Source organism: Halichondria panicea, chromosome 16, assembly GCF_963675165.1.
Source record: "Halichondria panicea chromosome 16, odHalPani1.1, whole genome shotgun sequence".
Classification (NCBI taxonomy): domain Eukaryota; kingdom Metazoa; phylum Porifera; class Demospongiae; order Suberitida; family Halichondriidae; genus Halichondria; species Halichondria panicea.
Genome location: NC_087392.1, coordinates 3093269 through 3113526, shown reverse-complemented (window position 1 = coordinate 3113526; position 20258 = coordinate 3093269). Strand labels below are relative to the sequence as shown.

Sequence of the window (20258 nt, the reverse complement as noted above, 5' to 3'; positions counted from 1 at the left end):
TATGCTGAACTCGGATGGACTCTCGGTTACGTAATGCATTCAGCTGCACCTCGTAAGTTAAAGTCCATCCTCAGCACACAGATTAAATGATACATACAGTGTATAGTATTCTACTAGCTGTGCAATACGATAATACTTTATACCGTGCTTGGGAATTTGCGAGTGTGGATTACTTCGCAAAAATACTGTCACAAAAACCTATACTGGTATAGTATGCTTGCATGCCAGATCGCAACTTGACAAATTATCTGCTCATCTTGTTCATTTGCAAAACATTCCACTATAAATAATACATTAAGAATATAATTATTAACAGCATCCCCATGGCATGCATATGCATGTGGATCGATCGAGGCTAGTGTGGCACTGATTATAATAGTATCCTTCAATAAAATATTTCGTTCTCTAGACTCGCACACCCTTAATATTGATTTTGAACACGTACAGGGCTATGTATTATCTGTGGCGATGCACTTCTTCTGAAGGTAAAACACAGACCATGGCCATGTATGCCCTGCGGTTAGGCCTTGGTAAATTATGCGTTTTTATTTTGCCTATTATTCTTTTTCAGCCTATTATTCCAGTTTGGTGTACCCATTACTCCAGTCAAGTAGTTGGACTACCTGAGGTAGCCTCGTTCCCAGCCTCGTTGTCTCTAGCTCAACTTTCTTTCTAAAATCGGCCCGGGATCGAGCATTACAGAAAGTGGAATATAATCCTCCAGTGCCGAAAGAGAAAATACTCCTCCATGCCTGCATGCCTATAGTATAGTGGCTAGTGCTTACAGTACAGAACAGATCTATTGTAAATAGATGTCTATCTATAGCTACATTATAAGATGTGAAGACTCTGCCCTATTCAGTATTATTCTAGTTGCTAGTTGCTAATTTGTCTTCAGCTGATAATAATTAAGGTGCCATAAATAATGTGGAATTCACAACTTTTCAGTTTCAATAATGGTTTGTTGTTGCGTCTCTCGATCAGTGACATGGTTTAACCGCAGGTAGGGCTTGGTAAATTATGCTATAGATGCATGCATGTCTATCTATAGCTACATTATAAGATGTGAAGACTCTGAGGGTCAAACTATTATAATTTAATTAATGCCCTATTCAGTATTATTCTCAATTATGCTTGCTATAGAAGTCTCCCTATTATTCCAAAAATTATGCAATTATTATGCTAGCATAATTTACCAAGCCCTATCTGCGGTTAAACCATGCCACTGATTGAGACGCAACAACAAACCATTACAGGGAATTGAAACTGCATTCCCACTAAAAATATTATTAATGAGCAAAATGGTAAATTGGCACCTTACAAATTTACAGTATATGCAGGGTACCGTATAGCGGGAAATTTTTGTGGGATGCAAAATTTCGCGTAATGCGAAAATTAAAACTGAGATAAACTCCCACACATTGGTATTTTCACATGCAAAATATTAGTGGGTTTGGTTTCATGGCATTGAAACATGAAAATTTCCCGCTATACGGTATAATTATATATTTTATTATGTAACATTTGTATGTTCCAGTAATCCACTTTCAGAAGACGACTTTTTTTATAAAGAATAATAATTACATTACTAGATCTAGTGACTTCATGCTCTGAATAGTGTTAATATTTAGGCCAACAATTATATACAAACACACAACACAATCAATGTGATCTACTAGAGACATCTTTCTCTCATAAAATAAACTCTACTATAACAAAAGTCCTACAGCTAAGAGACCTAATCCGGTCCATCAGTTCGTTCGTCACCTAATGCTATAATGTTTACCGAGTTTATAGAAACAGATGCACCAGAGCCATCATTTATGTCACCAGACAGAACAGACATTGCAACATTGGAAACAGGCTGCGTCTTTCGGCCAAACTTGTCCGGTTTGCTCACTTTACTCTTGTCTGTACATTGTGTGGAAGGAGATGGGTCTGGTCTGAACACAGTTGCCATAGGGAATAGCTTTGAGCATTGTTGGGTGTATAACATAATTACTTCATTTGAACACTTTCCTAACACTCCTTGCTTAAGCAAGTCCAACACTTGGCTGCATGACTAGAAGTTAACGCATGGATTATCACACACACACAGCTGGGGAGATTTCAAACCTTGAGGCTTCTTCCATGGATATTATCAGAGAGCTCAGTAATATACGCTAGCGCCTTATCTTTGTTGGCTGGATCAATGGCAAACATAGCCTGTGCTCCTGTTCCAAGAAAAAGCAATGATTGTAGTATTACACCCTACCTCAGTAGTATTTACACCATGTTTTGAACAGTGTTGCACCTACCTCAGTAGTATTTACACAGTGTTTTATAAAAAATAAACATGCTGCACCTACCATATATCAAGTGCTCATGTGACTCTTTGTGTTTTTGTACAAAATCTCTGTTGAGCTCTGTGAGACTGTTGCCGTGTGTAAGCAAGCTGAGACTCTCATCAATCACAGTGCGGATTGGGTCAGGTAGCCGGTCACGACTTTTTTCAACTGTTTTGGTGAAACTTTGAGAATGTAATACAAATACAAAAATCTACACACCTTCTGCGACAAAGTTTACGATGTTCAAGTGTAGTTCTCCATTTTCAGCATCTATGCATTGTGCTCTCTTTATTGACTGTAACATCAGCAAAAACTTTCCTAAAGCAATGTGCATTATGTTGCATATTAGTAAAGGTGATCGATCAATGACCATGACCACTCACGTCTTCTCGAATGGATAGCGTAGCCCAGTAAGTGGGGCTCTATTCTCCCACTGGAGAACAGCCGTAACGGCGACAGGAATTTCAGGGCCTGTTCAAGAGGCGTCTTGGTCTCAAGTAACTCTTTTGGATCAAAGAATGGATACTTCTGTTCCCCTTTCTTCTCCTCCTCGTGTTGCTTTTGTGGTTTGTTCTCTATGGAAAATCAACATTGGTTAGTCCTGTAACAAGTATGTTATATGCAAGCACCTTTTTTCTCTTCTTGAGCTTTGAGCTGAGCTTTCTTCTGCTTTCTTTGCAGCTTTTTAAGCTCAGAGGGTGTCAAGTCACCTACACAATGAATCAACTAACATTAATAAAACAAACACAATAAAGTGCAATTAACTGATATTGTTAGAATCTCCATTCATTTTAGCATTTTTGGCATCTGGATTGTCGTGGATGAAGATATATATCTATAAAAGAAATGGTTAAAAGTAGCCGAGTGCTTATACTTTTATACCTTAATAGCCAGTTTAGCTGCCTCAAAATACGATGGGTGCTTCCTGATGGTATCTTCTAGCCTCAGAACGCTACAACAATTCATGTTGCATGTTCCATAGCTAAAATTAGCAAAGCACACAATGACTAACCTGATGTATGATCTTAGTGTGATCCTCCTCATACAGTAGGTGTGAAAATCAAACTGATCGTCAATCATGTCACTAAAATGCTGGATAAGGTGAAACGATACCAATAAATCTTTTAACTGAATTACAGTATTATAACCTCACACCTTGTCCATCTCATGGAGTTTCTGCAGTGCCTCTCCAAGCTGACCAGTCCTCCAATAAGACATTGCCATCTCCTTCTGAAACCACATACACTGCATCTCGTCCATGGTTTGAAGGGTGGGGAGCCCCTCCTATGAAAAGCAATGACAAACGAGAAGGGACAGGTTGTTAAAAAAACTGGAAAGCCGAATGACTATAGGTTCAATGAAGAAGTTTCACCTTTAGACTTAGATTACTGTAACTAGCTTCCTTGTACTATCGGGAATAAAATACAGTGAGGCAGCCTTCAAATAAAAGTTTCCGTTTAACGGGGTATAGTTCATAAAAAGTAAGGAAACTAGCCGTTTCATTCCAGCCTTGCTGCATGATGGCTACAGAGTTCAAGAAATCAAGCTGGTCAGCCATTATACCAAACAAAGAATCCTCATCTTTCACTATGGGGTGCTGTTTGTGTCCAAATTATTATTTCATGGAGTTCTAACAATCAGTTGATGTTTACCAATCGTTAGTCTTCTGTGTTTTGTAGGATGTCGGCCTTTAATTAATACGATTTAATTTCAATTTAATGGTAAACTAGAGAATGTAGATTGGGCAGAGGCTGGAATTAGTTAATCACTCATCAGGTTTCTCTCCAGCCTGCTATGTGCAGCTCCACCTCTCCCTCCACTCTCCAGTTTAACATTAAATTAAAGGTCGAAGTGTAGAAGACTGTGTGTAAATATCGTGAAAGAATAATTTTGACACAAACCGGCATCCCATTATTACAAAGCCGTAAGAAGTGATTCAAGCAAGCTGCATGTAGTTACTGACATGAACATGTAATAATAATAATAGGTAATGCCAGCTTGCTCATCCTCTTCCATATATTAAATTCTGCAATTTCCCCATAGCAGCTTTTCAAACGCCACTGGATTGCACTGTACTTTAGTTAGCAGCACACATGTAATAATGAAAGTACCGCAAGTGCTGATGCCTCGGTGGAGGCTAGTCTCGCATGCCATACTTTAAAGGGGGATACTACTATAGTCAAGGGGGACACTACAAGTATCCCTCTTCAAAGTATGGCCCACGAGACTAGGTGGAGGCTACTAGCTATTAAATACACACATAATATTAATTTTGCATGCAGGCCATTGCAGGAATGCTCAAAATAGTGGGAAATGATCGACTATGATTGTTGCTAAAAACAATGCCCAAGTCCAAGCACAGATAGACTAAGACCATGCAGTGCAGGTTTTTTTCTCACCCTTGCAGCTACCAAAAGCTAGTGTTCTAATGCACGAGAACAAAGCATTATTTTGCAAATCCACATATTGAAATCGAAAACATGACTAGAAGGCTCTTACTTTGCACTACAATTAATCCCTGAGCAGCCGTAGCAGCACACACACACACACACACACACACACACACACACACACAACCGTATACCTCGCTTGCGCATGGATGTGCACACCGAGGAATCCTTATTTTTACTTTTTTCTTTCTGGAAAATATTTACGAAATTAGGGTGAATAATTTGCTACAGTTTAGTTCGCCTTTTTCTGACGCCATAAAAAACACAACACTACTGTACGTGCAACGAGAAGTTTTACACAATTAACCGTATCAATAATATACTAACACAAGGGAGTACCTTGGCACTAAATAGCACATACCCTAGTGAAGAGTCCAGCTGTCTCCACTGCCTGGTCTATTTGATTGATTCTGAATAGGTATTTGACACATTTGCAGTTGACAAAACGGTCAGCTGTGTCCAGGGTCCTTGCCTCTTCCATAAAGCGAGCAGCCTCAGCCAGATCTCCAGCATGCTATTAAAAGGGTGTTGCAGTACAGAAGCCATAAACAATGTCGTAAGTACGGTCGTCTACAATAGCTTCGTTCAGACCAATTTTTCTGAAGAAAAAAATACAGCCTGGTATCTTAGAAACTACACTAAATTAACCCACTGTAGAATTGTGATATGTTAGCTATAATTATACAGTATTCTCAAACTGTTCGTTCTGGGTGGGTGCATGTATATATATATATATATTGCGAGAATACAGTAAGTATAGCGACAAATGCTCCATGGTTGCAATGCGAGTAAACCCGGTATTCTACTTAGTAGTTAGCGAAATGCACTTTGACTCTACACATGCGCCTGGAGCTCTTTAGCTAGCTCTGCTAGAGACATACACTCACTAGAACTAAAAGAACCGCTAGCTACTATTAACTCCGTAAATTGGGGAAAAGTCTGTATCTATTTATGGCATAGCCAGTCTTTCATTTAAATTCTATGTCAATAAAGTAACATTAACAATGGCGTATAAAGGAGAAGGGGGTATGCAACAGCTTGCGAGCAAAAACTAAAGTGGGCAGTGGAAAAGTACAGTAATATAAAGTTTGTGTACTACAGTACATAGTTATCCGGTCTGTGGCTTTAGTTTTTGTTCAGCACGTAGGGTTGATAGCCAGTTGCATGCCCTCTTCTCCTTTGATATTAACTCATGGTGAAAATGACTTAGCTAGCTGATTGGGACATTTTTTTTAATGCATAATAATAATAATCATCTTTTGCATGTACAACTTTTACTATCACACGTACTTGTTCTTGTTCTTGTTGATTGATGTGAGAACAAAATAATTATGTCCTACCAATCTTAGCTAATGGCCAACCAAAGTGTTATTTGCTTGGACATTACGGCTGAACATTTACACAAATTGTTATTTTGTGCATTGCAACACAATGTGTATAATACTTTCCCGCATGGAAGTACTTACTTTGAGAATACGGGCTTTTGTCATGTACAGCTGCACTTCAGTGGGGGTGTGGTCAATTGCTTGGTCAACAAGTTGTATTGCCTGGCCGAAGTTACCAATTATGTCAAAATGTTGGGCTAAGAACACCTTTGTCCATAGAACAGTGCAAGGAGACTCCTCCGGACCTTTATGAGTGTATTAGGGGGTGGTTAGATATGAAAAGCCAACTGGGGTTAGAATGATTAACGCACCATTATCACTAAATCTTCCACAAGATTCTAGTGATTTCAAGTAAGACAATGCTAGCTCCTCAACAGTCTTCACCTACCGTTAAACAGCACCAGACATAAAAAAAATTGATGGACTGAACATACTCACTTTATCTGGGTTATTATAGAAAGGTCGCACATTGACAAACAGAGAGGGAACACCTTTGCTCAGAGACCGGCGGAGGAAAGCGTCTATCAAGGTATGAAATGTGCCACCTAACAAAGAAAAAACGTTGTGCTTACATAAGTATTCTGAGGCTGCCAAACAGCGGCGATTACAGTATGGATACAGGTAGCCTTAACACAACAGGTTGACTTTTTGCAGCCTCCGCGGCAGTAAGTCAACACCCAGAGGTGGTTAATATGTCATCAACGATAGTAATTAAATAAACTACAAAACAGGTACCGTATTTACTTGATTAAACGCCCGGGCGTTTATTTCAGATCGAAGTCTTTAGAGGGGGCGTTTATTGTTATGTCTACTCCAAAACTCTTGCACAGCAGCAGTTATTGTGCTCTTCTTGGGCTGCTGTCTCAGCTTAAATTTAAGTCATAGGAGTGCCCTCTGTGTCGGTATCTCTCTCTCTGCCATCGATGCATCATAAAAAGTATATGCTGCCATGCTTGCAACGGGTTCCATGTGCTATTTCAGCTCCACCCACAGTGCCATGCCCCATATATGGGCGATTATTTAAGATGGGCGTTTATTGACAAAGACAGAGCTTTACCCTGGGCGTTTAAACGAGATGGGCGTTTATTCAAGGAGGGCGTTTAATCAAGTAAATACGGTATGTTATTACCTGTTGTGAATGTAAGTGGCATCCTCCTGATGACATGTGATCGAGGGTACTCCTCCTGCAGTTGGGTGTTGAGTTTCAGTCTTGAGTCAGGATCATCCAATCCTAAGCATTTCTCTAGTTGCTCAAGGTAGAAGCAGTTGGAGGGATTCCGGTGAACAAGATCTTTGTAAATCACCTCAGCATCATTCATCTGACCATACTCCATGAAAACAGAAGCTGGATACAAGATCAAAACGAGACTGAAATCTAAAATGCACTTGCTTCTACATATTGAATAAAATAATAGGGAATAGGGAATAGAGACTTAGCAATCTCTTAGTTAGTTCAAACGGTGAGCGCAATGCTTACCTCGAGTCTCCATAACTGAGAGAGGGTCACAGATGTTGCTCTCAAATGTCTTCATGTGCTTGAGAGCTTCATCCTTCAGTCCTGCCTCCAGCATCAACTGCACCTCATACAGTATCATCTCACTGTACTCATAGTCTGGGGGCTTGGCCTGAGTGGACACACAAAGGCATGAAAGTTACCAATGATGCTGGTCAATTATTAGTGTACTGACTAACATTGTAACGAATGAACATGACTCAATGGATATAGATAGATGTACTTCCAAGCATTTACTGTACCGACTTACCTTGGCAACCATTGTCTTCCTGTACTCCGCTACCACCTTGAGAGCCATTGGGTAGTCTTTAAGCAGGTGGTAGGCAAGGGCATAACCAACCCAAGAGGTCCGTTGGGCAGGTCTCACTTTAAGCAGCTGGTAGCGAGTGTCCTACACATACATGAAATATGCATATTAATAACATTGAGACAATTATTATGCCCCGGGTGCGCATGCGCAAGCGAGGTGTATGGTAGCATGTTTGTGTGTGTGTGTGGAGTGTTACAGCTGCTCAATGATACTGAAGTGCAAGTAAAAGTTTCTATAGGCTTCTAGTCACGTTTTTTTTGGATTGCAATTATGTTTCTTTCTCGAGTTATGGCTAGTTTTGCTTACTTTTAAGGCTGTTGCAGACTCTTCAAACTCTTGCAGAGTTGATACAACTTAGATATTCTACTTACCCTGAATCCCTCGACATCCCTCATTTGTATCTGCAACAAGGAGAGATCTCTCAGAATCTGAACATTTTCCTTGTCCCACTTCAAAGCATTTCTATAACACTTTATTGCCTCATCATATTTCTTCTCCATTCGCTGAAGTAGTCCATACACATGCCAACAGACGTGACTCCTCAAGTCGTTCTTCAGCCCTCTACGCACATACTCGAATGCTTCCTCCTTTCTTCCCATGTAGCTTAGCAACAAACCCTTCATGGCCAGTGTCTCTGCATGTACAGAATACATGTAACATACTAGAAATCCAGAAAAAATCCAATCATCAAACTTAACACCAAGAAATCACTAACACCATAAAAGATGTACCTCCATGATCACTGTATTTTGGATTGGAGAGGATCTGCCGAGAGAATTTGAGTCCGTTCTTGTACTGCTTAGATTCATAGCAACGCTGTAAATGGACAACATTCAAGGTCACCGTTGTTGATGTAATTTACAATGCCATAAAAATTACAATTCGGAGTGGTGCACATTATAGAACCCTCGAACTGCGTTCAGCTGAGCTAGCGCTTAGGTATGCAGGACAATTTATGGTTCGATTTTTGGTCTCCACATTTTACAGCTGTATCTGGACAGTAATACAGCACAGCTATGCATCAAATGCACGCATATAGAAGTGTTATACGCCAAAATGTATAGAAAACATCCCTGCCACCTTTTTATATTAAGCCGAGTAAAAAATCAAATAGTGGCGACAGTGGGTACTTCTTCTAGGACCTCAAAAATTGCGTTCAGTTTGAGATGGCACTTAATAATAATTTCTCCGCATTCAAGCAATTAACAGCACTTTTAGTGGCCTGTAATTAAATACATTCAATTACGGTACACACAATGAACACAAAACCCATGCGTACCACAATCTTCTTGAAAATGCCTGCCTCCTTTGGAGGCAACTGCTGATTACTGGATGCCGCAGACATCACTAGTAGTATGCACTGTAAGTAGTTGATAGGAGCTCAAATGTTATAGGAAGCTTCCAAATCCCAAAGATAACTGGAGCTTCTTCTTTTCAAACCAACCGGATAGTCTGATATTTCAACTGGCATCAGAGGTAAATTATTGAGCCTACTATAGAGCTAGCCAGCCAGCCACTCATGTACTACTAGACTAGACTGTAGCTAGTAGCTCAACATCCACATGGATTTGCACGTGTTTGCAAGAGCCCTCACGTGCTCACGGAGCCACGAATAAATTAAAATTTTTATTGCATAATAATTATAATTATAACTCCTGGTAATTATAATTGATTACCTGCTCTAAGGCCCCTAATAGATGCAACTAGAAAGACCTCTAATTAAGGCGACATCCATAAATGAGCTTAGACAATTTTCTTACCGCTAAAAGTAGCGTTAATTTTAACATCGTGTCCTAGTTGGAGGCAAATTAATAATTATAGCCACACCTTAGTCTCTATTCTAACCCACTGGAATACACGTCTTTAAACGATCTGAAATTAAGGCAAAGTAAAGCTACCTCCAATTAGGACACAATAAACTTTAGGCACGATATGACCTTTTATGAATGATTCTTTATTACATTATTGGACACGCCCCACCCACTCGCTAAAGAATGCCACATAAGCAACATGCAAGAAAGAATCGTTTAAAGGTCATAATTATAAGGTTAATTGTGCATGTCCCTCCTCTGCCTCCAATTTATAGATACGACCCTCTAAAAATGTGACATCGGGTATTTGACATAATTTTTCTACCTCCAAAAGAAGCTAGAGACCTCTTGCTTCAAAAGTGTCACTTTAATTAGAGGTATTACAGTAGTTTTTACTGGTAGATATGAACAATGAAAGTGCAAAACTTGCATGCTCTTCCTCATTAATACTCCACAGTTTAATTGACCCTTGCACAACAACAATTATATTGATACCTTCCACAGCATACAATTCCATGAAAGCTGTAATCAAGAAACGAAGCAGTAGACTTCTTAAAAGGTGAATGTTTCAATCAGTACTACTTCATTATGCTTTTGTTCCCAGGTCATTTTTTATACCTGCACGCATCTTTAACCATTTTAACAACTGCACATTTACATGTAGATGTACAGCCTAACATTATGGATTTTTCTTGTGAAGAGTGAGTAAATGCAGGTATAGGGTACAAGCACCAACAGAGCTAACTACATTACAAATAACACAGAGCAGTAAATAACGCTAAGAAAACAGTCTTGATTCAATCATGAAGGGACACTCATCGTTTCCAAGAGCGACTTTCTTCCTTGTCATCGTCACTGTCCTCTGCCAGGTGGAGGGCAGCTGGATCAGGCTTCAACAGAATGGCACCAGCAATAGGCATAATCTGCACGGCAAACGTAAGACTGCTAGGAACATGTGTAACAGAAGAGGACATGATAGAAGGTAGAGTAGACAGTAAATAATTATGATTATACTGCACTGTACCTGCTCGTTATTGTTTGGCTTGTCAGTAGCAACCATCCGAGGGAGAGTAGGAGAGGATTCAGTATGTACCGGCTTTGGAGCGTACCACTTCATTATGAGAGGCTTACCGTTGAACACAGAACCACTTTTTACAGCCTTGAAAATAGACAATAATGCAAATGTAAGTGTAAACCTGACAATGTAATACACATAACACTCTACCAAACGAAAAAATGTAAAAGACCAACCTTGTTAGCTGAATAAGCATTTCTGAATGTGAAGATTAAGTTGTTATTATTTGCAGGATCGACTTCTACTTGTTCCAAATTACCAAATGACTGTAAAATAACAATTCAGGAAATTACATGCATAATTATGTACAGTTTATTTACAGCAGAGAAAAAAGCGAACATTCTAGCTACAGATTTATTCTCTCTTGCTTACTTCAAAATAGACTGTAAGTTTGTCTCTTTCTTGTGTACCAATCACTAGAAGCTTTCGGGGTTTTGCTGCTTGCTTTGGTCTTAGAGGTCCCTTCCTACTGTCAGTCAGGGGTTGCGAAAAGTTCTTCAACAATCCAAGTTCATGAGCCTGACAAAAGAAATATAGTCAAGCAGAGTAGACAATATCTGCCGATAAAGCATTCATAAAATTAATACAGATATCCAGAGAAAATTTGGTAGTTGCGGTGTACATAAACTTTTATGTAACCAATTAGCACATACAGTAGCAAATTTCTTTTCATATCTCCAACAGCTGACTCTAATTTACAGTGTTTTCCCTAGAAAACTATGAATTTCGTTCATTAAAATTATTGTTAGCTAGTGCACCTAACAGTTCAAGAATGGGGGAAAATAAGGCTAAGTGGCCCCCTTACATTGTAGCTGAAAGGGCACGGGGAGAACATAATTATTGTTGCATGCACTAGCTAACAGTTCAAGAATGGAGAAAATAAGGCTAAGTGGCCCCCTTAGCTGAAAGGGCATGGGGAGAATATAATTATTGTTGCATGCACTAGCTAACAGTTCAAGAATGGGGAAAATAAGGCTAAGTGGCCCCCTTAGCTGAAAGGGCATGGGGAGAATATAATTATTGTTGCATGCACTAGCTAACAGTTCAAGAATGGGGAAAATAAGGCTAAGTGGCCCCCTTAGCTGAAAGAGCATGGGGGAGAATATAATTATTGTTGCATGCACTAGCTAACAGTTCAAGAATGGGGAAAATAAGGCTAAGTGGCCCCCTTAGCTGAAAGAGCATGGGGGAGAATATAATTATTGTTGCATGCACTAGCTAACAGTTCAAGAATGGGGAAAATAAGGCTAAGTGGCCCCCTTAGCTGAAAGAGCATGGGGAGAATATAATTATTGTTGCATGCACTAGCTGCACAACAGACAACACAGCTGCTATACTTAGATTGTGTAAAATTTTTGTCACAAATAACACACATTTTGACAGTAGTATTATATAATCAGTAGAATGGGCAGTAATGGAGATTGCAGTAGAGTTTCCACCACTGCTACAGCTTGTTTTGTGGGTATTACTTTTGGACTGGAGAAGTAAAACACAAGAGGTCAGTCATCTGCTTAGTGAAAGCGATCGCTTGATAGTCAGTTGCATGTCCTCTCTCTTTTTATACGCCCTTTAGTTGTACTTTGAAAAACTGCTCCATGAGAAACATACTATTTACTTACTCAGACCATAATTATAAAGGAAAGAGAGCTAGAGATTGGGAACAGAAGCTTCACTTGATTACATAAAAATGATTGGCCTTATGCCTATTTTCTATAAGAAGGTTGAATACTTATGATAACGAGTATTGCAAGCTGCGCTGTGCTAATGCCTCTCGCCATGTTATGCTTTCTATAATATTAAAGTTAGCCTATCTATATAAACTCACTGAGAAGAAAAGACTTATTTACATGCATCTATATTGTTGTTATCTATTGTATTATGTGGCTTACCAGGACCTCAAGAAAGAAGAAAATTGATCTTTCTAGGATCTGGAGTTCAGTGTCTATATAATATCAAGAGTAGATAATCTACTCTTGATAATATCTAAGAAGAAAATACTTATGTATCTATAATTATTGTGCATATGGTAGTGTTTTGTGGCTTACCAGGCCCTCAATAAAAAGATGATTCTGCCAGGATCTGGATATTATTCTCTCACACGTGGGGATGAGCACGCATGCGCATTACATACACAAGAATAATTTAAGCCTTATTCCTGTGTATGTAATGCGCATGCGCCTTATTATAAGGGGTGTGTCTGCACGTTTACAAAATTAATGGCTACTACGGTATAGCAACTAGCTTTACAGCTCTTTTTTGACTCTTGTAGCCCAAAAAAGCTAGCGCTTTAGTGCAAGGCTAACTTATAGAAACTTTGTGCGAACAGATATGCTACGAAAGATTCTGAAGAGACTACAACAGCCTTCAATGTGAGTCAAACTAGCCATAACTCGAGAAAGAAGCTTTAGTTTGTTAATCCACGAATAAAAATCCAAGAGAACGTGGCTAGAAGCCTATATTAAAAAGCTGTTAGTTTTCGTCGCATTGCAACCGTTGAGCAGTTACAGCTGGAACAGACACACAGACACACACAGTCAGCTTTACCGCATCCCTCGTGCGGCTATATACGCCTCGAGGCATAATTATGCGTATTAAGCTGTTTAACCCTTTTGCTGCCAGATTAATTTTCACTGCACGCCTCATGCACTACTGAAAGCTCACAAGAGGCTGCTTTCCTTGGCTCTGTTAACCATTTTACGTGCATATTCTTGTGTTGTGAGAGTTTCTTGGCCAGGAACGAAAAAACGCTTTGTGTAGCCTGGTCAGTAAAAGAGCAAGAACGCAGAGCTAGAAGAAGTTCAATTTGACTACTAGTTTGTGTTGTTTCTAGTAACATTAATAATTGCTCAGAGCTTGCACTGGAATGTTTTAATGATTGATACTTGTCATACAAAATGATACACCTATATATTTATATGTAAGATGTAAGTGTAACTTTCTATCGTGGCATTTATAGTTTCACAAAAACAAAAATCATTACAAGAAAATTTAGGTTTACCGTAACCTTAAGGCGGCGTGAGGCGAAGCCGAGTGCCTTACCTATATTATTACCATTTACTTGCAAGTTACTTGTTGATCCCATATTTCACTCTTAACCTTGCTACAAACTTGCACAACCTTACACAACCTTACACAATACATTGTTTTACTGTACCTCTTTTCTGAGAGCATCAGCTTTCTTTCTCAGGTCAGCTGCGTCAATCGAAGGTTGTTTTTTTGTCTGGTCTTCCTTGGCTGTATCAGCTCTCTTCTTGATGGTAGTAGCCGCTTCTTTCAGCTTAGTGATGTTAGTAGACAGAGACTTCAGTGTCTGCACGTAACAAACAATATCCTTTAGAAAGTCATGTAAACTTGGTCCATGGTACAACACAATGGTACAACACAATGTACACAACATTTACAGGAACAATAACTATTTGTAATGTACTAACGTCATTACCAATTGTATTTTGGTTTTTTCTTCAGGAGGCAGCAGCTTGCCACTCTTTTCAAGTTTAGAGATCAGCAACTGTATAATTATATATCATGAAAAATGTACACTACAATGTGAGAGATCGTCAACTAAGTACAGTAGCACCTTTTGTTGCTCAATCTGTTTTTGAAGAAGTTCATGAGTTTTTTTCTGCAGTTCAAGGCTCTTCTTGACTGCCTCAGTGTTTTTCTTTTGTTGCTTTCTGCTAACCTGAGGAAGAGCTGACGGGAGGATAGCAGTTTGGGGCAAGATCTGAGAGCGGGTGGATATAATCATGTACCAACTGCATTTACAGAATATAGCAGGAGAGAGAGCGAAAATCGCAGCCTCTGTACATGTGTCATGCTAGATACAATTGTGCACATAACGTTTTTTTCACCATTTTTGCAGGCTGGTTATCACTTCCTTGTCTCCGTTTGATGGCCACACTACTGCTATCAGGTGTGGGTTCTGCTGTAACCTTGGTACTCTGATCACTAGATGAGACCACAGTGGAAGACACACTGGTAGGGGGGCCACATACAGATACGGCCAACGATACTGGGGTCTGGTGGACAAATAATTATAATTATTCAAGAGAATTACGAAAACACATACTTCCAAGAAGACTTCTTGTCTGGGCAGATCATTCTGCTTCAGATAGAAGACCTTGATAAATCGATTGCTGAGCACAGCTTCAGCACTATTGTGAGCTTTAGTTGCCTCGCCTGGTGAGGAGAATTGCACTAGTGCAGCTTCAGGGTCACCTTCATGACGAACCTGGGAGGGTGAATAAAAATTCATGCCACAGATGGCGGGTTGTTTGATGAAGGGGGAAAACTCATAATTATCGCAGCTGTAGTGCGCACAATTACTTGTACAGTGCAGTAAATATACCACTGTCAGGGTTTCATCTAGTGGGAGGGCAGGGATGAACCTTCCCCCCAAAATGTTGTAGAATAATGACATCATTACTGTAGTATGTGCAATATGTAACTAGATCTACGAGCATGTAATGAGGGTGTGGTCAACAAATGTGGGAGTGGCCAAACATTTTGCCAACATTCCCCCTCAAAATTTTAATCCTAGATGAAACCCTGCACTGTATTATAACTACAGTGGAACCTCCATAAAACGGACACCATTGGGGAACAGCCTTTTGGCCGTTATAGAGAGGTGGTCTTCCTTGGGAGGTTTCGATTGCCAGCTATGTATTTTCTATGAGTTATTTCTTGCTGCAAATGAATCTTGGGGCCCTGCTAACTGCTTCTTTAGCTCATACAAGCTTTGAAAAGGCTGTAGAGACAAGCTATACAGCCAGGTTTTCACGATTGTGCAAAATAATGCTATCTCAGCAATAATTTTCTGCTAATTCTGGATGTGGTTGTCCGTTCTGGGAGGTTATTTTCCATTGCTAAAGCTAGTTGGGGACTAGAAAGCTGCTCGTTATACGGAGTAGAGAGGTGGTCGCTCCTGAGAGGTTGCTTTACATTGAAGTCATTGTAGTTTCAATTCGGACCTGAGCTCTTGGCCATTATATAGCGTGTGGTTGCTCTTTGGAGGTGGTCGTTAATGGAGGTTCCACTATACATGTACTACATTGTGCATATACATACCTTGATATTGACTATAGATCCAAACTTTTCAAAGTGACCACTGATCTTAGTGATGGTGTTCAGATCTCGAGGAACCTTCTTTACAATGAGAGTATCAGATGGTTTATGTCGGCCCATGAATGGACGAGGGTGGGTAAAAGTGGGTGGGGCACTATTTGAGTGGTCAAAGCGCATCACTCGAGGATGTACAGATGACAGAGACAGTGGAGGAATTGTCACACCTGAATTAACAGTGGCATGCATGATTGATTGTAGTGGCTCAGTACAAAATACATGTACATTGTACGCAATGCCTTTCTGGCAGTATCTACGTAATAGTTCATACACTGTACATGTACAGTACGTATCAACAATGGTCATCACTGTAATGTTTGCTTGTTCTTATCTACTCTAGCTAACATGATTTTTTTTATATACATACCGTATAGTGCGAAATTTTCAAGGCACGTGGAATGGCCTCTAAAACCATTTCGTTGAATAAATTTCGTGGGTTAACTGCTTACCAGAAGCCATGCCTTTAATCTTTGCACGTTACAGCAGATAATTCTAATAATTTTCGTGGGAATAATTTTTGTATAGTATTTTAAGTACCCACGAAAACAGTGAAAAAATTTCGCGCTATATGGTATATAATATTATACGCAATGTTCTAACACACTTAGATAGAACACTACCTCTAACCAATCAGGTTGCAAGTACGATCCATTCTTTAATGCTGTCAAAATTGACACTTACGAAACTACATGCTACACAGTACATTTGTATAATTATTTGTTTTCTAGACATTATCATACCATGAATTGGAGGGGGTAATGTGCCAAACCGAGGACCCATAGGCAACATCAGCGGAACAGGAAGGAAGTCAGACTTTGAGGCACTACTGAGAGCTGGATCTTCAGGGTTGTACCCATCAGTCACCGGCACTGATCCATCTGCGATCATACATACATGTACATGCAAATGTGACTCAGATGATACTTGTTAACCATAATTTCCAAAAATATCCTATCAGGAGCAGATGAATTCCTCTACTCCTGATCCTATCTAATTGTATATTTATTAATGATGGATGCTGATTAACGTAGTGCTTACGTGGTCGTCCAGACAGCAGAGGAGAAATTATCATGTCTACAAAGGTGTAAGTACATGTACAGCAATGTGAAACTCTGGTTGCACAACGTATCGTTTATAGCTACTGTATAGCTTCCATGGTACAGAAGGCTCACCTGATTTTGTAGCATTGGGAGGTAGGGGCATGCCGTGGGGGGGTAGTATCCCAGGTGGACCAGGAAACTGGGGCATTTCATTCCCTCCAATAACGAGATGGTCAACACCATGATCATAGGGACAGCTTTCACCAAGGATACACACTCCCTTTTCTGTGGAGTGTGTAAAGTTTATGCAGTCAGACACTGTCGACATACACACTAGACTACATGTCATGGTGAATTAAAGGTTGTCATACACACTGGACTATCATGTTGAATTAAAGGTGGTCACATCTCACCATCATAGTCCTTGCAACGCTGCTTCCTCATGTCTTCAGTGGAGGAGGAGCGGTTCTTAGAGTAATGTACTCTCTTCCTCCCCCTGCTCCTCCGGTCACTGTCCGAGCTCGACTGACTGTCAGAGTTTGAAGAAGAGCTGCTGCGGCCACGATGCTGGTACCTATTCCCTCGCCTGTCACCACTGTACATATACATTTGTAAGATTTAAGATTTTGGTATATATATATATATATACCATAGCAGACAAACTAGAGATGTTGCTATACACGCTTTAATTATACACATATGAATGCACATGTAGTACACATCAGAGCAACAACCGCAATGCATTACCTGTACGTAATACATATTTACATGTATAACATCAAAATTATGGTATAACAAAATTAAAATTATGGTATAACAGGGTTTTGCAGAATCTTTGCAACAGTGCTGTGTAAAGCAGCCTATTGTACACTGTGGTTTACAGATGAGTAAACTCAATACTATTATGTAATAGACACTTTTATTATTGTAGATGAGAGGCTATAAACATCATTGTACCTAGCCTTGAGACCAGGCCGATTTTAATCGGCCTGGTCTCGAGGCTACATTGTACCATGCTGTGTAATTATTGCTAGTTGACTGTGTTCTACATACATATCGTATACTTACTGTAATGGGTCAACACAGAGATTGTGTGCTACTTCTATTCTCACATGACTTACTCAAACCTTCCTATAATCTGCCATCTTGCTGAGTATACCTTAGTTTGCTTTGGCTTTGGCTCCCAAGACAATTTCCTCACTTTTTTCTTGTAGAATACAGTACATACAGTGTAACTAGTGCGTCACGAAGGATCTTGTGTCATAACAGTACCAGTATCATAACAGTACCAGTACAGGTTTTTATGATTATATATTGCAAATTGATCAACACTCCAAAAATATTCTAGTACTGCAAATGTTGCAGATGTAGTTATAAAGTGGAACCTCCATAAAACGGACACCATTGGGGAACAGCCTTTTGGCCGTTATAGAGTGGTGGTCTTCCTTGGGAGGTTTCGATTGCCAGCTATGTACGCTTTATGAGTCATTTCTTGCTGCAAATGAATCTTGGAGTTTTGCTAACTGCTTATTTAGCTCATACAAGCTTTGAAAAGGCTGCAGGGACAAGCTACAGCTAAGTTTTCACGATTGTGCAAAATAATGCTATCTCAGCAATAATTTCCTGCTAATTCTGGGTGCGGCTGTCCGTTCTGGGAGGTTATTTTCCATTGCTAAAGCTGTTGGGGACTAGAAAGCTGCTTGTTATACGGAGTAGAGAGGTGGTCGCTCCTGAGAGGTTGCTTTACATTGAAGTCATTGTAGTTTCAATCTGGACCTGAGCTTTTGGCCGTTATAAGCGTGTGGTTGCTCTTTGGAGGTGGTCGTTAATGGTAATAAGTATTGAGGTTACTCATCTGTAAACCAGTGTACATAGGCGCTTAAGCTTTACACAGTACTGTTGCAAAGATTCTACAAAACCCTGTATTCTGTTACCTCCTCAGATCGTCCTGCCTCACTCCCAGCCTTTCTCTGACTGGCCTTTTTGCAGTACCTGAGGAAGAACTGACAGCAGAGCCACCACTGTGCTCAATACGGCGCCTAAAAAACAACAACAGCAATTATTTTCTAGAGGGTACAAAAACACACAGTCTATTGGGACATTAATTTTTCTTGTAACATACCTCACAGAACTTTGACTGATCTCCTGAGGAGCATCTATTCTCCTTTTTCTTCCAAGTCCAGTGCTACTTGTTACAGTGGAAACCACTCTCTTTGGAGCTCCACCATCACCCAATCGCTTTGACCGACGAAAATCCCTGTCCTCATCATCCACCTACAGATTATGATACAGCATGGCACTTACACCTGAAGGTTTTTAAACTGAAAAGTTTTTGGCAAGGAATGCAAGTTAGTATAAATCATGTTAATATACAGTGTACCACACCTATGGAACACTCAGCTTGTACAGTGTAGTTACATGTATATGTACCTCATTCCTCCTGCTATGGTCTTCTGACTGCATCCTCTCCACACTAACAGTGTCTGGTGCCGGTGGTGGAGGTGGGGTCTTGCTGCCGGTGTTGGTGGGTGGAACAGAGTCTGTCCCCTTGAGGTACAACTCGTTGTCCAGGCCAGCAAAAAGCTGCTCCACAAATCCTGCTGTCTCTGCATAATGAAGTGACACACTTTAGAATTAATTATGTCTGGTGGTTACATCTATCAGTCATGACCTGCAATTACAATACTCCACCCTTGACACGTGAAGTTATATAGTGGTAATGTTGGCATTATATGAACTAGCTGCATAGCCATTCTAGTATGCAATTGTGAGGGCACAGGGGTAGAAATAATTATATTTATGGTGGACACACCTTTGGCTAGAAAAACTTCTAGCTGGTCAATACAGAGTTCTTTCAAAGCTGCTTTTGGTTTCTCTTTTCGTAGCAACGCTACAACGTACTTGGCCAAGGCAGCAGGGTCTGCATCACACCTGCACACAAGCACCCACATATAATCATACAAGGATCCCATCATACAAAATAAACACACACCAAGCTCGAAAAACACTAAGCTATATTCATCTCTAGCCAATGGAATCTACATAGAGAAAGTAATAGTGATTACAGTGGCTCCAACTTCTTCAGCAGCCATTCTTTCAGTTTGTCTGTGTCTTTTATTTGCATTCCTCTTGGTACACAATTTGATCTATATTTTTATTATAAAAGTGTTTGGATGATGGTAGCGCTATTTAGAAACCAAGCGAACTAACTAGCACACGTGGTTGT

The 20258-nt window shown here is 40.0% G+C and overlaps 2 protein-coding genes across 2 annotated transcripts; both read right to left on the bottom strand.

Annotated features, from left to right (window-relative positions):
• Positions 1-1620: 1620 nt before the first annotated feature.
• LOC135350430 (N-alpha-acetyltransferase 15, NatA auxiliary subunit-like) lies at positions 1621-9576 on the bottom strand. Its single transcript, XM_064549209.1, has 20 exons — positions 9265-9576; positions 8717-8801; positions 8357-8619; positions 7926-8066; positions 7640-7787; positions 7292-7507; positions 6601-6707; positions 6474-6546; positions 6244-6407; positions 5139-5291; positions 3483-3611; positions 3340-3419; positions 3210-3279; positions 3093-3162; positions 2957-3037; positions 2711-2902; positions 2547-2645; positions 2349-2495; positions 2116-2213; positions 1621-2062 (listed from the first exon to the last, which is right to left on the bottom strand). The coding sequence occupies exons 1-20, from the start codon at positions 9328-9330 to the stop codon at positions 1739-1741; spliced, it is 2706 nt and encodes a 901-aa protein (XP_064405279.1). The 5' UTR covers positions 9331-9576; the 3' UTR covers positions 1621-1738.
• Positions 9577-10433: 857 nt separating this feature from the next.
• On the bottom strand, positions 10434-20240 carry LOC135350432 (RNA-binding protein 26-like). Its single transcript, XM_064549210.1, has 19 exons — positions 20098-20240; positions 19845-19963; positions 19463-19638; positions 19155-19306; positions 18967-19071; positions 17446-17627; positions 17165-17317; positions 17031-17066; positions 16733-16870; positions 15939-16159; positions 14941-15102; positions 14723-14890; positions 14449-14595; positions 14311-14379; positions 14026-14181; positions 11244-11390; positions 11048-11137; positions 10821-10955; positions 10434-10719 (listed from the first exon to the last, which is right to left on the bottom strand). The coding sequence occupies exons 1-19, from the start codon at positions 20154-20156 to the stop codon at positions 10612-10614; spliced, it is 2523 nt and encodes an 840-aa protein (XP_064405280.1). The 5' UTR covers positions 20157-20240; the 3' UTR covers positions 10434-10611.
• Positions 20241-20258: the final 18 nt, after the last annotated feature.

What these genes read in the sequence shown, in the direction of transcription:
- LOC135350432 (XM_064549210.1), bottom strand. Translation starts at nt 20,156, where the DNA reads ATGCAAATAAAAGACACAGACAAACTGAAAGAATGGCTGCTGAAGAAG. An exon ending in TCTGCTGTCTGGACGACCAC is followed by an intron (nt 16,871 to 17,030) that starts GTAAGCACTACG and finishes GTATGATCGCAG; the next exon opens with ATGGATCAGTGCCGGTGACT. An exon ending in AGCCAAACAATAACGAGCAG is followed by an intron (nt 10,720 to 10,820) that starts GTACAGTGCAGT and finishes TTTGCCGTGCAG; the next exon opens with ATTATGCCTATTGCTGGTGC.
- LOC135350430 (XM_064549209.1), bottom strand. Translation starts at nt 9,330, where the DNA reads ATGTCTGCGGCATCCAGTAATCAGCAGTTGCCTCCAAAGGAGGCAGGC. An exon ending in AAAATACAGTGATCATGGAG is followed by an intron (nt 8,620 to 8,716) that starts GTACATCTTTTA and finishes CTGTACATGCAG; the next exon opens with AGACACTGGCCATGAAGGGT. An exon ending in TCCATGGAAGAAGCCTCAAG is followed by an intron (nt 2,063 to 2,115) that starts GTTTGAAATCTC and finishes GTTAACTTCTAG; the next exon opens with TCATGCAGCCAAGTGTTGGA.